Source organism: Musa acuminata, chromosome BXJ1-9 (assembly GCF_036884655.1).
Source record: "Musa acuminata AAA Group cultivar baxijiao chromosome BXJ1-9, Cavendish_Baxijiao_AAA, whole genome shotgun sequence".
Lineage (NCBI taxonomy): Eukaryota > Viridiplantae > Streptophyta > Magnoliopsida > Zingiberales > Musaceae > Musa > Musa acuminata.
In genome coordinates, this window is record NC_088335.1 from 4,088,868 (window position 1) to 4,107,545 (window position 18,678).

General features: G+C 39.0%; 2 protein-coding genes and 1 non-coding gene across 4 annotated transcripts; all 3 read left to right on the top strand.

The window, feature by feature from the left end:
* Positions 1-1,430: 1,430 nt before the first annotated feature.
* On the top strand, positions 1,431-9,710 carry LOC103997092 (phosphoenolpyruvate carboxylase 2). The gene is made up of 10 exons (XM_009418234.2): positions 1,431-1,851; positions 2,421-2,812; positions 3,389-3,473; positions 3,647-3,869; positions 4,017-4,120; positions 4,247-4,334; positions 5,718-5,872; positions 6,091-7,089; positions 7,751-8,137; positions 8,839-9,710. Exons 1-10 carry the CDS (start codon positions 1,690-1,692, stop codon positions 9,133-9,135), a joined length of 2,892 nt encoding a protein of 963 aa, XP_009416509.2. The 5' UTR covers positions 1,431-1,689; the 3' UTR covers positions 9,136-9,710.
* A 290-nt stretch (positions 9,711-10,000) lies between these two features.
* LOC103997093 (uncharacterized) lies at positions 10,001-11,432 on the top strand. The gene is made up of 2 exons (XR_010479143.1): positions 10,001-10,665; positions 10,750-11,432. It is a non-coding gene; the product is annotated as an uncharacterized LOC103997093 (transcript).
* A 2,535-nt stretch (positions 11,433-13,967) lies between these two features.
* Positions 13,968-18,344, top strand: LOC103997094 (14-3-3 protein 9). 2 transcript variants are annotated; one of them, XM_009418236.3, is made up of 7 exons: positions 13,968-14,165; positions 14,269-14,575; positions 14,664-14,751; positions 15,999-16,108; positions 16,186-16,334; positions 17,824-17,885; positions 18,054-18,344. In XM_009418236.3, exons 1-7 carry the CDS (start codon positions 14,093-14,095, stop codon positions 18,054-18,056), a joined length of 792 nt encoding a protein of 263 aa, XP_009416511.2. In that variant the 5' UTR covers positions 13,968-14,092; the 3' UTR covers positions 18,057-18,344. The 2 variants fall into 2 exon arrangements, with proteins under 2 accessions (XP_009416511.2, XP_009416512.2); XM_009418237.3 differs by having other exon boundaries at positions 17,827-17,885.
* Positions 18,345-18,678: the final 334 nt, after the last annotated feature.

Genomic DNA, 18,678 nt, shown 5'->3' on the forward strand with positions numbered 1-18,678 from the left:
TATGATGTGTCTAGTTATGTTCATGTTATCGTTGGTCTCGACTGTTTGAATTAATGATTGCAGCAAGGCCACAAAATATAACTACTAATATAATTGCTCTTCTTTCATGCACTGATCCCGTTCGAGCTAAAGTAGTGGGAGCAACATGCACCTGCACTTATTTTACGTCAATCATGTACCTATTGTGTGCTTCTCTCTCTCTCTCTCTCTCTCTCTCTCTCTCTTGACTAAACAAAATGCTGTTGCAGCAATTCCCGGGGAAAAGCAAAACTCATGTGGAATGCTGTCCTCGACCTTTTATTTAGAGCCACATATCATCAATATCTAAAGTTTGGTGGAATCACCTATCCATCCATCATAATGAGACAACATGGGTTTGGCCATATCTCTCTGGCTACACCTGTTTTGTCTGAGCCTTCTGCATCACACATCGAGAAACATTTTCTATTGAAGTTTCCATTTCCTAATCTGGTGGGAAGAAAAGTTGTCTTCCGCTGCTATCTTTTCCGTGCAATTAGAATAACCAAGTGGCACAACAAGTGCAATCAATAGATGCTTCGGTGGAGACCATGCTGCAGAGGGTGCTTGTCAACGTTGCCTGCCTTCTGCAAGTATAAAGACCAAAAAAAGCTGGCTTTGCCTTCATATATTTAATTCCTTTGGTGCATCTGCAAGCCTTGAAATAGAGACATTAAAGCATATGCTAGTTGGCTTCTTTTGATAAGACGTTCCTTAGCTTCATGATATCCTATTGTTCCTGCAAGGAATCTGATACCTGAAAACCTGCTCTTGAAGTTTAACACTATAGGCATCGGAGATGGTTAGATAATAATAATAATAATAATAATAATAAGAGTTGGTCCAATGCATATGATTTAGTATCATAATAATTATTTAGACCAATTATCGAGAAGTGAAACATCATGAGTCACGCTTGTGATTCCCATTCGCCTCCCTTCTTTTCTTTGTTGCATTATTGCGCTAGTGACGCCACCTCAGTTGACTAACAAATGAGTGGTTTTCACTACTTGAGGAAATAGTGATGATAAATAATACCGATCGTATAGTGCAGCTTGGCATCATCAAGACAACATGTTTCGGAGATGAGAACAACGACCCCTACGTAATTTAATGAGAGGAATGATAAGCTATCAAACCATGCCGCCCCATGTTTCATGATGTCGGTCGGATAAGAGAGCATGCCATCCACCATCACCTTACATCATAACTACTATCACAAATCAAGAAATCACATACCACTTTTAATTTATAGTGCCATATAAATCTCTTTAATTAATATATATTATGTATATTGGAAAATCATTCAAACTGTAAAAGGATAGAATAAACGTGTCTGGTGCGTATAAAGCGCGCGTAGGATTTCGTCGTGAGGAAACAGCGAGTAAAGCTAACTGGCAACGAAACGGTAGAGGAGAGACAGCAAAAGGTGGTTCGTTCATTATAAATAGACCCCCGCGAAAGCCCACGCCGTCGCCTTCTCCCACCCTTCCCCTGCTCTTCCTTCACGGGCTTCTCCTCACTCCCCTCTCGAAGAGTGGAGAAGAAATCTAGGGCTTCGAAGGCGGCTTTCTCGTGCCCATCGTTGCTCCTTGTCCCGTGGCTATTTGTTTGGAGATCTACGGTTGTTTATTGACAGGAAGCCGAGGTTCTGATAGATTGGTCGCGGCGATGTCTCGAGTGGAGAAGATGGCATCCATTGATGCCCACATGAGGCTTCTCGCCCCCGGGAAGGTCTCCGAGGACGACAAGTTGGTCGAGTACGACGCCCTCCTTTTGGATCGGTTCCTCGACATCCTTCAAGATCTGCATGGCGGTGATATCAGAGAAACGGTATACGAACTCTGCTCCTATTCGCTGTTATCTGACCTTCATAATTTCATTCGATCTTTGCCATGGATTTGACGTGAACGATAAAATGAGAGGATTCCTGAGGGAAACGGCCGTTGGTCGGGTCGACTGGCTTGATGAGTATTGTGTCCGATGGTACTTTTGTTGATCCGTCATTTATTTGTGGAGGAATCGGATCTTGTTTTCCCTTTCCGTTAAATGGTTGGTGGATTGACTTTTTGAATTTCGAGTGATTTTGTATCTGATTTTTAACTTCTAAATAAATTTATTTAGCTTGATTCAAGATTTGTCTGGCTGATGTTGGGGAAATGCTAATGCCAGTTCCAATGCACGCAAGGATATTGTCGTGATCCTTGTCATTTGATCGTGATTTTAAGTAATTATTAGACGCGAAGATTTGAAGCTCGTCTTAGCTTTGTTATTCTCTCAATTTTGATATTTTGCTTTCATTATTTGATGCCATCTTTCTTGAATTCTGAGGGAGCTAATTGACTGTTAATTTTTTGCAAATCGAAACTACTGGTTAACCCGGGGCTGTCGTATGCTGTCAGGTTCAAGATTTGTATGAGCTGTCTGCTGAATATGAAGGGAAGCATGATCCTGAGAAGCTGGTGGAGCTGGGGAATGTGCTGACTAGTTTGGATGCGGGTGACACAATTGTGGTCACCAAATCATTCTCACACATGCTTAACTTGGCCAACTTGGCTGAGGAGGTGCAGATTGCCTATCGTAGGAGGATCAAGCTAAAAAAAGGAGATTTTGCTGATGAAAATTCTGCAATTACTGAATCTGACATAGAAGAAACACTCAAGCGTCTCGTGATGCAGCTAAAGAAGTCCAAAGAAGAGGTTTTTGATGCTCTGAAAAACCAGACAGTCGATCTGGTTTTGACTGCACATCCAACTCAGTCAGTCAGAAGATCCTTGCTTCAGAAGCATGCCAGGTTTGCTATTTATTGATAATCATCTGCTTGCCAAATGCCTCCTGCACATATAATTCTAAATTTTTTCAATTTTTAATTACCGGTGTAGATGCATTGATTGACCTGGTCTGTTTGTGGTATAAATACCTGAAAATTATGCATAATCATTTTCTTATGTTTTTTTGGTTTCCCATTTTCCTTTTCTTCCTGTACTCTTTTTGACATAAGTCTTTCTTTAACAATACATACCAGCATCGAAGGTGAGTCATTTTCGGGCACATGTCAGTTTCTTTTGCCCTTACTATCCCAGGTAAAACTGGACAATATTTGCTTCCTATCTCCAACATATACAATTTTTATTATCAAAGAACTATTGTACTTTACAAATTTCTCTGCAAGTGTAACATACTTGTGTTTTAATCCTGACAATGTCTCTAAGAGGCAGAGATTTGATAGATGTTTCTTTGAAAGTCTTAGAGATGCCTTTTGTGTACCATTCCCCGGAATTTTAACCAGCAAATGGAATTGTAATGTAAGAATAGGTGCCATCTTCTGAAAAAGGGACAGTTTTTTATTCATACTGGACATTTTATTCAGGATAAGGACTTGTTTAACTCAGTTGTATGCCAAAGATATTACCCCTGACGACAAGCAGGAGCTTGATGAGGCCCTTCAGAGAGAGGTAATTCTTCACAACATGTGCACTTAATTTCAGTCATGAACCATTGCATATTATCAATCTAGATCCTAATTGTTTTTTTCCTTGAGCCTGAAGCTGCATTCTAATATCACTCCCTTTCCAACTCCTCTTATGTACTTACTGTTCTGCTTTTCAATTGGTTTGATTTTGTGTAGATTCAAGCAGCATTTAGGACTGATGAAATCCGAAGAACTCCTCCAACGCCTCAAGATGAAATGCGGGCTGGGATGAGCTATTTCCATGAAACCATATGGAAGGGTGTCCCTAAATTCTTACGTCGTGTTGATACAGCATTGAAGAACATTGGGATAAATGAACGTGTGCCTTATAATGCCCCTCTTATTCAGTTTTCTTCTTGGATGGGTGGGGATCGTGATGGTATTGATCATCTCCCTTATTTCTAAAAAAAACCTTCATTTGGTTAATAATTACTTATCTAGGACCATTTTTTCTTTTCACAAAATACATAATTATGTAATTAGAAAGGGATACTTATAATGTTATAATGCTTCTTTATGCATGCAGGAAATCCTAGAGTTACTCCAGAAGTAACAAGAGATGTATGCTTGTTGGCTAGAATGATGGCTGCAAATTTGTACTATTCACAGATTGAGGATCTAATGTTTGAGGTACTAAATTGTTTCCTCATTGTGGTTATCGGAAATTTCCTTTGCATCCTTGTGAATCAGAAAGTTATATATTAGATATTGTTGATTTCCTGATTTATACATCAGTGACTTAATATTTTCTTGTAGCTGTCTATGTGGCGCTGCAATACAGAACTGCAAGTACGTGCAGATGAACTACACCGTTCCTCAAAAAAGGATGCAAAACACTATATAGGTATCTTCACTTTGCTTTGTTATGGTCTGACGCTTTAGATATGCATAGTTTCTATTTCCTTGTAGCCGTATTCGTAACTTATTTTGTTTGACATATGTTGACTTGGCTCCATTTTCTGAGAAATCTGAAAAAAAAGAACTAAAATCATATTTCAAGATTCAAATTTAATCAGCATCATTTGTGAAGATCCAAGGCATCTTAATGAGTTTGCTTATGGTCTGTTCCTAGGTGGGTTTCCCGCTGCCCTCAATGATCTCTTCGTTTCTTCTGAAGCATGGTTTTTCCCCATAATTTCTGTAATTTAGCATGTCACTTTATTTTCTCCAAAATGATCCTAATAGCATGTGGTGCTCATAAATACAACATATGAAGTCTTGATTTTCTTCGTACATCCAAGACATGTCTCGATCTACTTTCGAAAATAGGAAATCGTAATTACCAGCAAATTGATTACTGTTTTTTTATGGATAAGATCTCATCATGAAATTTTAGTGGTTTAGATAAAGTAGATGTGCCAACATTTGTAAAGGAAGGAACCAAAGGTAAGTAAGAAAGGGAAAAATAATGGTAAAACATGAAAGGGGAATTTGTGCCATGCAAGTTCAAGGTCCTTTTGAGGCTGTCCTGTAGCAAGATCATCTACAAGGAGTCATGAGTGGTTTTCTTTTGCATATTGACTTGACGGGAAATATATGATTGGGTGGATCGATTAGGAATTACTGTTAAACTTATAAATGAAATGTGTATCAAACATTTCTACTTGAATCCATTTAAGGAAAGTTCAAAACAACATAAGCACTAACATATGAAAAATTATGTAAATGGAGGGTTTAATATAAGTCAACCCAAACATCTGAAAAATTGATGAGCTTTAGATTTAGTTTGCTTCTCATCATCCTTACCAGTGAATTGAATGATTCAAGATGTAAGGGTATGGTATGCAATAGAGGAGGGTGCTTAGACTAAAATTGTTCTCATTCGGTTGTAGTTGTTGTGAGTTGGCAAAGACGGAGGCAACGCGATAGCTAGATGAGTAGGCGAGGGGGAAGAAGTTGGATTTACCATGAAGCAAGGTTAATTGGCAAACCCAGTATTGGCATTTGTACACTGATCTTGAATATTCAACATTCCAAGTAACTACATTGTATATACTACCTTAACAGTTTACTGATTTATTCCTCTGAGCCCTTTTTGGTAGCTTAGAATCCATTTGCATTTATTCGATGGCTAATATGTCCAAGCGAAGGCTTTATATTTGATTCTGTACAATGATCTCATATATCATTTATGTTGATCATATTAGAGACAAATGCTTTTATGAATTTAAAAACATATGGACATCAATTAATGTGTTACTCACTTTCCATTGTCTTTCGAACACAGAGTTCTGGAAGCAAGTTCCTTCAAGTGAGCCTTATCGTGTTATACTCAGCGGCGTGAGAGATAAATTATACAACACACGTGAGCGCTCCCGCCATTTACTTTCCAATGGATATTCTGACATTCCTGAGGAAGCAACTTTCACTGATGTGGAGGAGGTATTGTGATGTAGCCGTATTCATTTTATCTCTGATAGAGTTGTTGAATCTTTCTATCTTATAAGATGTATCTGGAGCTTCATCTTTTGAAGTAGATTTTGTTCCACACATCTGCTGGAAACAAGACTTGGAATATGGCTAAGAGGACTTATATTTCACTGCATTTATGCTACATCCTGTTAATGGTCTGTTTTAATTTTTCACTGGCCATTTTGCAGTTTTTGGAGCCTCTTGAACTCTGCTATAGGTCACTCTGTGATTGTGGTGATAGGCCTATTGCTGATGGTAGCCTTCTTGACTTTTTGCGCCAAGTGTCGACCTTTGGTCTGTCTCTTGTCAGGCTTGATATTAGGCAAGAATCTGACAGGCATACTGATGTTATTGATGCTATCACTAAACATCTGGGAATCGGTTCCTACCGTGACTGGCCTGAGGAGCAACGCCAGGAATGGCTGTTGTCTGAACTTAATGGAAAACGCCCGTTGTTTGGCCCTGACTTACCCAAGACTGATGAAATTTCTGACGTGTTAGATACTCTCCATGTCATAGCAGAACTTCCTTCGGACAACTTTGGGGCTTATATAATATCAATGGCGACTGCTCCATCAGATGTTTTGGCTGTTGAGCTGTTGCAACGTGAGTGCCATGTGAAAAAGCCATTGAGAGTCGTCCCATTGTTTGAAAAACTTGCAGATCTTGAGGCTGCTCCTGCAGCTTTAGCCCGACTCTTCTCGATAGATTGGTACAAGAACAGGATCTGTGGGAAGCAGGAAGTCATGATTGGATATTCGGACTCAGGGAAGGATGCTGGGCGATTTTCTGCAGCTTGGCAGTTATATAAAGCTCAAGAGGAGCTCATAAAAGTTGCAAAGGATTATGGAGTGAAACTGATGATGTTTCATGGGCGTGGGGGAACTGTTGGAAGAGGTGGTGGTCCTACTCATCTTGCTATACTATCTCAGCCACCTGACACAGTTCATGGGTCTCTTCGGGTTACCGTTCAAGGTGAAGTCATCGAGCAGTCTTTTGGGGAAGAACATTTGTGCTTCAGGACACTCCAACGTTTCACAGCTGCTACTCTTGAGCATGGAATGCATCCCCCTATATCCCCAAAGCCAGAATGGCGGGCTTTGATGGACGAAATGGCTGTTGTCGCCACAGAGGAATATCGATCTATTGTCTTCCGAGAACCACGTTTTGTTGAATATTTCCGCCTGGTAAGTAATCTAGCTTTTTTATTTGAAATATTCCTTAAAAATGATTCATTGAGCCTGTAGCTAGCATGTGTAAATTACAGTTCCCCACCATAGTTTCAGTACCTGGATAACCATGACAATACTTTTATGGAAAAACTACATCTACCTTTGAAATGATACTTCTTTTTTGTTTGTGTGTATATGTGTGTGTGGAGGCTCTAAATTGAGTATCAAAGACTGGTGAACATGATCATTGACATTGTAGATCTTTTGAATTAAAAAGATCATCCGTCTGCTGTTCTGTAACAACTAACAAGTACATGCATATTTAATTAACATATAGAAATTAAAAAAGTTGTACCGTGTTTGTATTATTTGAAAGATTATGAATGAGATCAATGATTTTGATTTTTAATTTTCATATTTTAGTTAGCAAATACCTTTGCATTCCATGTATGTCTTTGGCTCATTGAACACACAAAAAGGTCCACAGGTTACATGATGCTTGTTTTGGGTTCTTTAATTGTTAGATGATGTTTACTAAAATTTTGATCTTCAATTTAAAGCTTCTATAATTAGCTTTTACCTAATGGACTGAGGCCTCAGTTGTCAATCCTCCTGATAGGACACCTCCCCCCTTTCTTCTCCCTCTTCATATTGTAATTGCTGCTATATTTTTCAGGCTACACCTGAGCTGGAGTATGGTAGGATGAATATTGGCAGCAGGCCATCGAAACGAAAGCCCAGCGGGGGCATCGAATCACTACGTGCAATTCCATGGATCTTTGCATGGACACAAACACGGTTTCACCTACCAGTGTGGCTTGGTTTTGGTGCAGCATTCAAGCATGTTATGCAAAAAGATATCAGGAATCTTCATACTCTTCAAGAGATGTACAACAAATGGCCATTTTTCAGAGTCACAATTGATTTGGTTGAGATGGTTTTTGCTAAGGGAGATCCTGGAATTGCTGCTTTGTATGACAAACTATTGGTTTCTCAAGATTTGTGGAAATTTGGGGAGCAACTTAGAGCCAACTATGAAGAAACAAAGCGCCTTCTTCTTCAGGCAAATTCTCTCATCAACCTTTATTTTAATTGCAAGTCGGATCATTGTGATTGTTACAAAAAGTTAAGATGTTTTGATTGCTTTAAATTGTCATTGTTGGTTTTAATCTATATGCATCCAATCAATCTGATCTACAACTAAATATACATCAGTTTGAAGCTTATTTTCCATGGTGAGATGATATTTTCAGAAAAAGGGAAATTACTTTATCCAATATTAGCAGTTATACTTAATGACTTCGAATACACCAAGGGGAAATTATACTCGGAGTAAGATTTTTAATTCCTTTTAACGTCATCCTTCTTATTAGTTTAACTTTGAATTAAAAAGATATATGGAATGCATTTTAGAGGAAGGTTGGGTAGCATACCGAAGTAAGTTTTCCTTTCAAGCATCCAGGAAAGAGATCACGGTAATTCTACCACATCAAATGTTTGCTAAAGTATCCTTGGATTGCTCTTGTTATCAGCATGTCTTATACGATCGTAGGTGCTTTTATATAGTCAACTTTAGTTAAGAGTCCCTTTATATGCGTGTTCAAGCATAACTATCATATATGAGACTGTTATGACTAATATGTCCGTCCTTTCGGGAAATATCATCTCGAAATATGTTTCAAGAAAAGGTTACGAGTTCATTGTTTATGTTATCAATTTTCAAATGCTTAGTTCTGAAAAGGCTACTGCAATTATTCATTCTAGGTTGCTGGTCACAAAGATCTTTTAGAAGGGGATCCATATCTGAAGCAGAGACTACGCTTGCGTGATGCCTACATTACAACTTTGAATGCCTGCCAAGCTTACACTTTGAAGAGGATCAGAGACCCTTCGTACCATGTTACTGTGAGACCTCATCTCTCAAAGGAGATAACAGAGTCCAGCAAACCAGCTGCAGAACTGGTGAAGCTTAATCCAAGCAGCGAATACGCCCCTGGGTTAGAGGACACCCTCATTTTGACGATGAAGGGTATTGCTGCTGGACTGCAGAACACTGGTTGAATTATGTGCTCTGCGTATCTCCTCAATAAAGCATCGCAAACTACTGTTATTTTATGTAGCTAATTTTTGCCATGGCAGCGTTGCTGCTTTTGTGGTTCCCGAAGACAGCAACCAGTAGTTCTGAAACACTTTCAGCTTTGCCACCTGATTACTAATGGCAAGAAATAAGCCTTGTTCGGGAAGCTGATGGCAAAATTAATTCTCTCCAAGAGCTTTCATGTTTCCAATCTTCCACACTGGGGCATTCTGATATGTTGCACTGTTTGTCTATATGATTTAATCAGATGTTCTTGGTCTGCTTCTCAGATTGATACATTTCCTGGGATGATGTCAGAACTGAGGTTTCTGTTAACTTTCATTCTTCCGCTCTTGCATTACACCTTACAGGTGCTCCAGGGACTAAAGCCATCGTTCTAAGTTGGTCAGAGACTGTGATTAGAATAACTGGAATATTTCTGCTTTGCCTGTGTCAGCTGTTCACAGTATTCACGAGTAGTTGTTGCTGCCTATCTTTTATGTATTGATTGATAACTGGTTTAGGAAGTTGCTCTAAATGTGTTTTCTTGATGCTTCAATCCGTGTTTCTCTTCTCTCTCATCAAAACCAAGCTCGATTCTATATTGTGACAAGTGCTCGTTCATCATAATTAACATCTTAAAAAAGCCTTTCTTTGCGAGTACACTTTGATTCTATTCCTGTTTGTTTTATTTGCTCTCTCTTTTCCTCCCTACTCGATCTTATCCTTTGCTCACCCTTTCATATTTGCAGGAGCCATCGTGTGAGTGAAGAAGAATATGTGGTGATTGTCACAAGATGCATATCCCCTTGTGAGGATGACCACTTGGATGCACTTTGCTAGGTGAGAAATGCCTATAGTCAATGGTTCTCGAGTGCAATTGCTTACCCTACTCCTCAACTTGCACTTTTCACATACTTATCTTGCTTTTGCTTGTCCAAATGGAACCATATTAATAATCCCCAGTCTTACACTATTCAAATGTTTTGCCCAACTTTTTCTTTCTCCAAAAGAAACTCCAGAATAAGTCACTATACACCTTTCAAGTTGAGGTTGCTGGTTGTCGACTTTTTGGTTCTCGACCCAGTAAGGAGGTTGGGAAGAAGCCCATAGGATGTTTCCTTTGAGCTGGCTAGTTGTGCTAAACACGCTTCCTGAGGTGATCGTAGCCAACTAAGACTTGGTCACAACTCGCAAAAAAGGGTCATGTCATACATAGGTGTTGCGATGATGCAATTGTAAGCTCTCATGTTTAACCAAGATAGGATGAGATGAGATGAGATCGATATAACAAGACGTCGAGAAGTCATCGGAGATAGTCTTCAGACGAAGATCGAGATAAAAAGCCAAAAACAGAGTTATACCCATTTCGGATATCTTAAATTCCCCCTCAGGAAATGTCCATTCCACACAGCCCTTTCCTCTATATGTAGTAGAAGCCCATTCCATTACCTTACAAAGGGAATGGAGAAGAACAATTCCCTCACACCAAACTACAAGTCTTGTTTGACAAAGTCACTCCTTTTGCTTTTCTTTTGAGTACTCTTCTTTCTGCTTTCTTTGGCTAATCCATAACCATTTATGTGTCACCTCTGCAGTATTGCTCTCCACTTCTCCTTGCTCCCCCTATCCCTCTCAACCAAACACTACAACTCTATCTCTCTCTCTCGGCCTAACACTACAACAAATCCAACTGATGGCAGAAGTAGAGGAAGCAGTAAGCTTCAAACTTTTCGGGACGGTGATCCAAAAGGGGGACAGACAAGCCAAGGAGGAAGAGGAGAAGCGGGTGGAGGCGCAGGAAGAGGCGGCGGCGCTGCCGTGCCCGAGGTGCAAGAGCAAGGAGACCAGGTTCTGCTACTTCAACAACTACAACGTCAACCAGCCGCGCCACTTCTGCAAGGCCTGCCACCGCTACTGGACAGCCGGCGGCACCCTCCGCAGAAACGTTCCCGTCGGCGCTGGCCGCCGGAGGGGTCGCCCCGCACACCGCATAGGAGCCTCCTCCGCCGCCGCATCAACCGCATCCATCCCTTCTGTCTGCGTCCTGGTGTGCCAGCCGTCTGGCTACTCTGACGGGGCGGCGGCGATGGATCGCTGGCTCCTGACACCAGAGGCCCCGGCGATAGTTGACCGCACGCACAATCGTGGACCTCGTTGACTCTCGAGGATCTACTCCTCGAGTCACAGTGTACGGCTCCCACAGCCAAAGGATGTCTGTATGTTTGTGATCTTTTAACCAACCGTGGAAATGGACATCTCCTTTACTTCGCCATGAAAAGCTTCTTTTGTACAGACTCACCATTAACCAAAGCCCATCTCACAATTCAGTAAGATGCTTAGGACTCAACCAAGTTCTTCCTTCCAGTAAAAGGTCAAAGGAAAGGTTGACCAGCCTTTCCCATGTCACGTAACAACAGGAGAAACAAAAAGGAGTTGCATACACCTCAGAAACAACTCGACTCATAATTGTTGATATGCCAAATCTGTAGTGGACGGCAAAGCGATCACAGTTGCATCTGTACCTTCAATAAAGTCAACTTTGAACAGATAGATAGCTTCGTTGACCGACCAAACAAACGCGTCATCTGCTTTGACTGCCATTAACAGTGCTCCTTTTTATGATGCACGCATGAAATGTCATTTATGTACAGCACGATTGGATCATAAAATTGTTGTCGTCAACCATCATCATGCGCATTTAATATAAGCCGTCCTTAATTAGTCGGATGATGACTGACGGCATGCCTATCCGCTACTTGCTTGCACGTGAGAAGACAGAGAGTTAGAGTTGTATTGAAACTCTTATTGCACGAACACAAACGTCCGAATATGACATTGACGAATGAAATGGGTGTCGAGTGTTCGAGTACGTGCACAAAATCCATAGATCAGACAAAAGTAGTATTTCATACACGTATACGTCCATTAAATAAGAAGCATACGCAGTTATGACAACATGAATCCAAGTGCATGAAGCCATAGTCTGGAACTATAAACATCATGCCTTGCATTGAAGAGGAACATAAGCTTTCCTACCAAGAATAATATTTTTGGCATTCTTATGATATTGTGGTCGTGTCATTTGTTATGATTTTGTTGTTTCAGTCAGTATGGGTTCGAACCCATCTAAGATGTGCACTGATATTTTTCCAATGGGTCAATTATACTTTAATCTCATGCAGCCTCGATTGCCCCATAACCTCCATGCATACACGTTTCTTAGAGACAATGTGGAACCATAGAAAGATAAGTGATGCCTGATGCTGCTCTACTTTATAGTTTGGTGGCTCACAAAAAGAACTTATCCATGTATTATTAACACATGATTCATGCGTGTGTTGACTGTTTAAGACTATACCAAAGTAGGAAGAAGAAGTCATGTAGTGTCCGAACTAAATACACAAACTACGAGAGAGACACCTTTAGGAAGACTTTCTTCTATTAAACAACCTCACGTCATAGGCTTTTTCCCAATCAATCATAAACCTCAAGAAATGATAACCCTTCTACTCTAATGCTAATTATATATTCGTTCTTTTACTTGATTGATATCATAGTTTCTGTACTTTAAAATTTTATATTTTTTTTTTATAATTTTAAAAATAAAGTAAATAATCTTGTTTTTCTAACATCGTCAGCTATATTAATAAAAATACAATACATGACATCACGTGTCGGATCGATATGAAAATGATAAGCAAGAAGATAATTTCATTATCTAATTCATTTTCAACGATTTTAGCGATAAAAAGATAATTTTAATATCTCACTTGTTGAAAACAGAAAAAAAATATATTAAATTTATATTTTTTCTATCATTTTTGTATTAATCCAGTCTCACATGTTGTGTTTTCGTTAATACAATTAATAATGTTAAGATAAATGAGATTATTTATTTCACTTTTAGAACTATAAGGATCATAATATAAATTTTTTAAGAATAGGGATCGCAATACTAATATGATTGAAGCATACAAGGTAACACGTAATTAGTCATCTACTCGAAGCAATGTAAATATGGCCATTCACCTTCTTATAACCGATTACCTTTCTCGCCAAAGTATTCTTAATAACAAAAACCAAGAAGCATAAAAAAAAAGCAGAAAAACATGAATTCGTATTAAAAATTATAAAAACCTATAAACAATGTTTAATACATATTTGATTTTCAAAATAATATTAAAATTGAAAGGTACACTAAATTATCTTGAAATTAATTTTGACAAGTATTCTAAATTATTTTAAAGCTTTTAATATTTTAGCTAAAATTTTAATTTAATCTATGGGCTCAACTAAGAAAAAAACAACACGAGGAATAATAATGCATGCATTATTAGTAGTATTTTCAGTCTTATTTGAACCAATATGGAATTTATTGAATTGAACCCATGGATCAAATCTAATGGGCCAAACAAAGTAAAAAAAAAAAGGGGGGAAAACATATATGATAAAATTGAAAAGTAAAAACAAAAGAAAATTCTCTGTGAACAAAAAGCAAAGAAGACCAAATCTCTTTGTGGGAAGAAAAAAAAAACCAAATCTAATGATCTTTTCGGGATTTCACCTTTTCATATATATTTTTTTTATTTTGATTTTTTAGTAAATTTATTTGTGATTTTTATTTTAAATTTTAATTACCTCGCAATTGTGGAAAATTTACACCTTTTTATTATTATGACTTTTTATTTTATTTTATCTTATCTTATTTAATCATATACGGGATTTGGTTCAACTAATCCGTCCATCCCGATCCCATCCCCCGGTCAATCCTAAAAGTTACCGCTGTCAATTGCCATAAATAGCCCCGCTGCCGCACCTGCTCAGACACTTCATCGCCGTCCTTTCCTCCCCTGTCCTCCTGTTGGTTTCTCGACACCGAAGCGAGCATCAAGGGAGAGGAGGGAGAGATCGAGGGGAAGAGCCCCGAGTGGATCGGAAATGGCGTCGCAGAAGGAGCGCGAGAACTTCGTCTACATCGCCAAGCTCGCAGAGCAAGCCGAGCGCTACGACGGTATGTGTTTGCTTCCCTCTGATCTCGATCCGTAGGGTTCCCATCTCTTCCCATGGTGAGGGATTTTGCCGTCCCTCGATCCGATCCGTGTTGCTCGTGGCAGAGATGGTGGATGCGATGAAGAAGGTCGCGAAGCTCGACGTGGAGCTCACCGTGGAGGAGAGGAACCTGCTCTCGGTGGGCTACAAGAACGTGGTCGGCGCACGGAGGGCTTCCTGGAGGATCCTCTCTTCGATCGAGCAGAAAGAGGAGTCGAGAGGGAACGAGCACCATGTCAAGAACATCAAGGAGTACCGGCAGAAGGTGGAGTTGGAGCTCTCGAACATCTGCACTGATATTGTTACCCTGATCGATGAGCACCTCATCCCTTCGTCGTCGGCCGGGGAATCCTCTGTATTCTACTATAAGATGTGAGTCAGATCTGAAATCGTCTACATGTTGTTTTGCTGGTCCTTCTGTTCTTTTTTGGTCTGAAGTCACGTCATGGTTCGATCGCAGGAAGGCCGATTACTATCGTTACCTGGCGGAGTTCAAGGCTGGGAATGAGAGGAAAGAAGTAGCAGAACAGTCTCTAACAGCGTATCAGGTCCAAGATTCTTTTATTTGCCTTTCCCACATTTGTATCTTACGATTTGGTTTGACTGCCCCGTTGGAGAACATTTGTATTTCCAATTAGTAAGCATTTTGCATTATTAGAATCTGCTTCCTCCAAAACCATTGTTCCGTTTCCATTAGAACTGTTGTTATTGTATGATTCTATCCGATAATTTAGCAGAATTTTTTACCAGAATATCTCATGATAATATAACATCATTCTTGTGTGTGCTCATTTTGCAGTAGTTCAAGCTCCCGTTATTCGTCGCATTCGCATTGATTACAACATGCATGCTTAAACAGAGTAGTTATACATTAATGAATGACAGTAGACAGTGGTACCGAGTTGTTATCTTCATCATGATTTACTATGTAAACATCATGTTTTAATGAACTTGTCAGCCGCAGGCTGACTTTACTCTTTTTTTACCTATATATTTTGTGGTGGTTCCCTTGTGTTTTGTTTTCCTTGTGGACCAAGAGGGTTAAAAAATATCACTATTTTTGAATAAGATCGACATTAATCACTTTTCTGTTTTCTCTTTAGCGATATTGATGGCTGAGGATTATTTCTTTTATCTGAGGGACTTGTAGTTAGTTGCTTGTTGGATCCCTTTCAGTAGTTGATGATTGCAGTAACATTTTAATTTCTCAGAAGGGTATGACTACTATTTAACCTTGTTATATTCAAGAAACTGAAGCTTGCATATGTCGTCGTTGTTGCTCAAATTTGCATTTGGGTTTGAAATTTTGTCTTCAGTTAATTCATGTTCATTACTATGGTTAAATTGATGGAGCTAAATGAGGAGCAGGAACTACGTACCTCTCTATCGTATATAACTAATTATCACAGTGTAATTCTTGCGAGCTTCAGAGGTGGTAATTGTGGGTAGTTAAAAACATTCACATGGTTTTTGAAGTCTAGATTTGTGATTTTAAACTGTTGGAGGTATATCTGATGCATGCACAAGTTTGCACTGAAGTACATTATTAAGTTCTACCATCTCAGCTGTAATATGGCTTTATGGCTCGTGGACTGCCCTTTAGGACATATATGTATTATGTATTTCCTCTCAAGTCTTCTTTTATTTTTTATATTGTTTCATGTTGCTTTGCAGGAGAGAAGTTTTTGATCTCATGGATGTTTTGGATTATTTTTCTTATGCCCAGTGAATTTGATGTTGCTCTAATAAGCTTGTCTCTTTTTGCTGAAGTAGTATTACCTGTATCGCGTTGCAGGCAGCCACAAGTACAGCCGAGGCAGATCTCGCTCCTACTCATCCAATTCGATTGGGATTAGCATTGAATTTCTCTGTATTTTATTATGAGATCATGAACTCACCTGAACGGTATGCCACATCCTATAGAACAGCACGTTAGATGTATGCTCATTATCTGATTCTTCAAATGACTTCTCTAAACTCAGGGCTTGCCACCTTGCAAAACAAGCCTTTGATGAAGCTATTTCTGAGCTTGACACACTGAGTGAAGAATCATACAAGGACAGCACATTGATTATGCAACTATTGAGGGATAACCTTACCTTATGGACATCTGACATCCCTGAAGATGGAGGTAATATTTAACTGATTACAAAGGTTATTTTTGCTGGCATCTGAAAGAACATGCTTTTGGGATAGGTTAATTTTGTTTTAGTTGATTGATTTGCTATCTTTTTGCAAGGAAAGCTTTGTAGTAATATGGCTTTAGCTTAAATCAATTTAGAATAAGAAGAGCATAAGAAATTCTTGAGATGGACTTAGGTTCAATTTAGAAGTGCACAAGAGATTCTTGGGATTGTCTAGGACTGATGGATGCCTCAATGTCTTGCTTGTCTCTAGTGTTACTGTAAAAGATCAAAATATGCTGTGAGATTGTCCTTAATGGATAAAATATGCTTCTTAGTTTCTGATCCAGCATCTGTCAACTTTGTGGCTGATGGCCACATTGGCATGTTTGGTTGTGGCTAGTTGCTTAACTATTCCCATTATAGGTGAAAAATTCCTCCGACGCAATGCAAAGAACTTAATCTAGGTTCAGATTATCTCAACTTTTTATTTTTATTATCAAGCATTAAAACGTATTAATATGTCATTACCAAAGAAATTGGTTTCCAAACATTATGTTCTTGTGTGTCAATCATATCGCTGAAGAAGGTTTGCTATTTCTTTGATTGTTGAAATCCCTAGTTATTCTCTTAAAAAGATTCATGTTCTAAAACAATGAATGTTGCTTGTGTTGGACTTTAGATTCTTTTATCATACTTGTTTGTTTTTTAGAATAATTTGAATTATACCCTTGATTATGGAGTGATAGTGATGCAAGCAATGGTCCTACTTCATAGGAGTAGTAATCCAAAGCTCTCATGGAGGTGGGTTCGTGCTTGTAGTTGTTATAATATGACATAGGCCAACATGTAGAGAGTTAAAAGGTGGTAACAAAAAAAGCCCAGAAAGAGGTCTGATGAGGATGAAACGATTGGTAAGAGATAATTGAGTTCTTGGGTAGCTAATTCAAGAGTTCTAATTAATTCATCATCTGGATCATAACATGTTATAACTTACAAGACTCCAACTTGATTAGCATTTGAAGTCACAAATGAACCATTGATTGGGGAGAAATAAAGAAGAAAATTGCAGTTGAGTTTGTATGAGTTGATACATCCTGGAGTTATTTTTTTTAAATACCATGCAAAATCCCCACCAAATTGGACTATATGGCTGCTTGATTGAATCTGGAATTTTCCCTATGCTTTCCCACAGCCAAATATACCCGAACCATTTTCTTCACTGCAATGTTAGTTTTTAACCAAGTGTTGCATGCTCGGGTCATGTGCTGAACATTATTTGGAGATTGAATAATTTATGAACCCTGCAAATTTTCCACTCTTTAATCTTGTATGAAACACGATATAATTGGTTAAACAGAGCTTGTTTCTTGGTAATTTGTATAATAAATTACTAAAGCAACCATTTTAATTTTTCACATCAGTATTTGCTTACGACTTTGTTGGGTTTCATCCAGAAAAGTCTAAATCAATTTTAATGTTTTCCCCTGATTTAAGCAGCAATAGAAGATCCTACAAAGGAAAGTAATGGCAAGCCTGGTGCAGTCGAAGATGCAGAGGTTGGTTTCTGTATATGTTAATCTCAATTCGTGCCTGCCCGGCACCATCGTGGTAAACCACATCCATGGCATAGTTATATGCACTATTCAGGGGCATGAGATGAGTTGCTGCTGAATCTGATATTATTCCAAGAATTCTAACCTTCAATATTGAAAAATGTTTTGCAGTGAGGATGCCCGAACTGGGTACGCCCAGTGGATGACTATTTGGAAGCTGTTCTTATCATTTGAATTCCGGTTGGTCTAGTTTTTAGATTATCTGTTATTGGTTCCTGTACTCATTTTAATCGACTTGAATTAGGAAATTTATCTGAACTTGGAGGTTGAAGATCTTGTTGCTTCCGTGTCTAGTCCGGGTACTATCATGTTATAGTGTTTGATCTGTTTGGTGGCTGCCTAAAGAGATGTGATGTCATGAGCGTTCCCTGTTGCTGAATCAATGTTTTTTGTTTTCTGCAATGATCAGTTGTGGTGGATCTGTTGCCTTAGTTTCTTCCGCTAGATTAATGTAATAATGCACTAAGAGACAATAGTATCATTGTTCAACAATGTCGAGGTGCAGGGTCAAGCGGATGTGTGCCTATTCTGTGTGGGTCAACCTTTTCCATGTTGTAGGAGACCAGAGTCGATATTTTAGGTTCATCTTACCTAGTGTTTCACATAGGAGCATAAAACTCGCAACCCATGTTACAGCCTTCTCAAAACAGGGGCTGGCTGGTAGCGTAGGGAAACGCTTGCTCTTCCTTGCTTACCCAGGTGGTCTATCGATTGACCGTTTGAAGGAATCCCGGAA

Excerpts from the sequence above, each read along its gene's own strand:
- LOC103997094 (XM_009418236.3), top strand. The coding sequence starts at position 14,093 with ATGGCGTCGCAGAAGGAGCGCGAGAACTTCGTCTACATCGCCAAGCTC. Across the intron at positions 16,109-16,185 it reads ATCATGAACTCACCTGAACG|GGCTTGCCACCTTGCAAAAC; the intron begins GTATGCCACATC and ends CTCTAAACTCAG. Across the intron at positions 16,335-17,823 it reads TGACATCCCTGAAGATGGAG|CAGCAATAGAAGATCCTACA; the intron begins GTAATATTTAAC and ends CCCTGATTTAAG.
- LOC103997092 (XM_009418234.2), top strand. The coding sequence starts at position 1,690 with ATGTCTCGAGTGGAGAAGATGGCATCCATTGATGCCCACATGAGGCTT. Across the intron at positions 1,852-2,420 it reads GCGGTGATATCAGAGAAACG|GTTCAAGATTTGTATGAGCT; the intron begins GTATACGAACTC and ends GTATGCTGTCAG. Across the intron at positions 2,813-3,388 it reads TTGCTTCAGAAGCATGCCAG|GATAAGGACTTGTTTAACTC; the intron begins GTTTGCTATTTA and ends CATTTTATTCAG.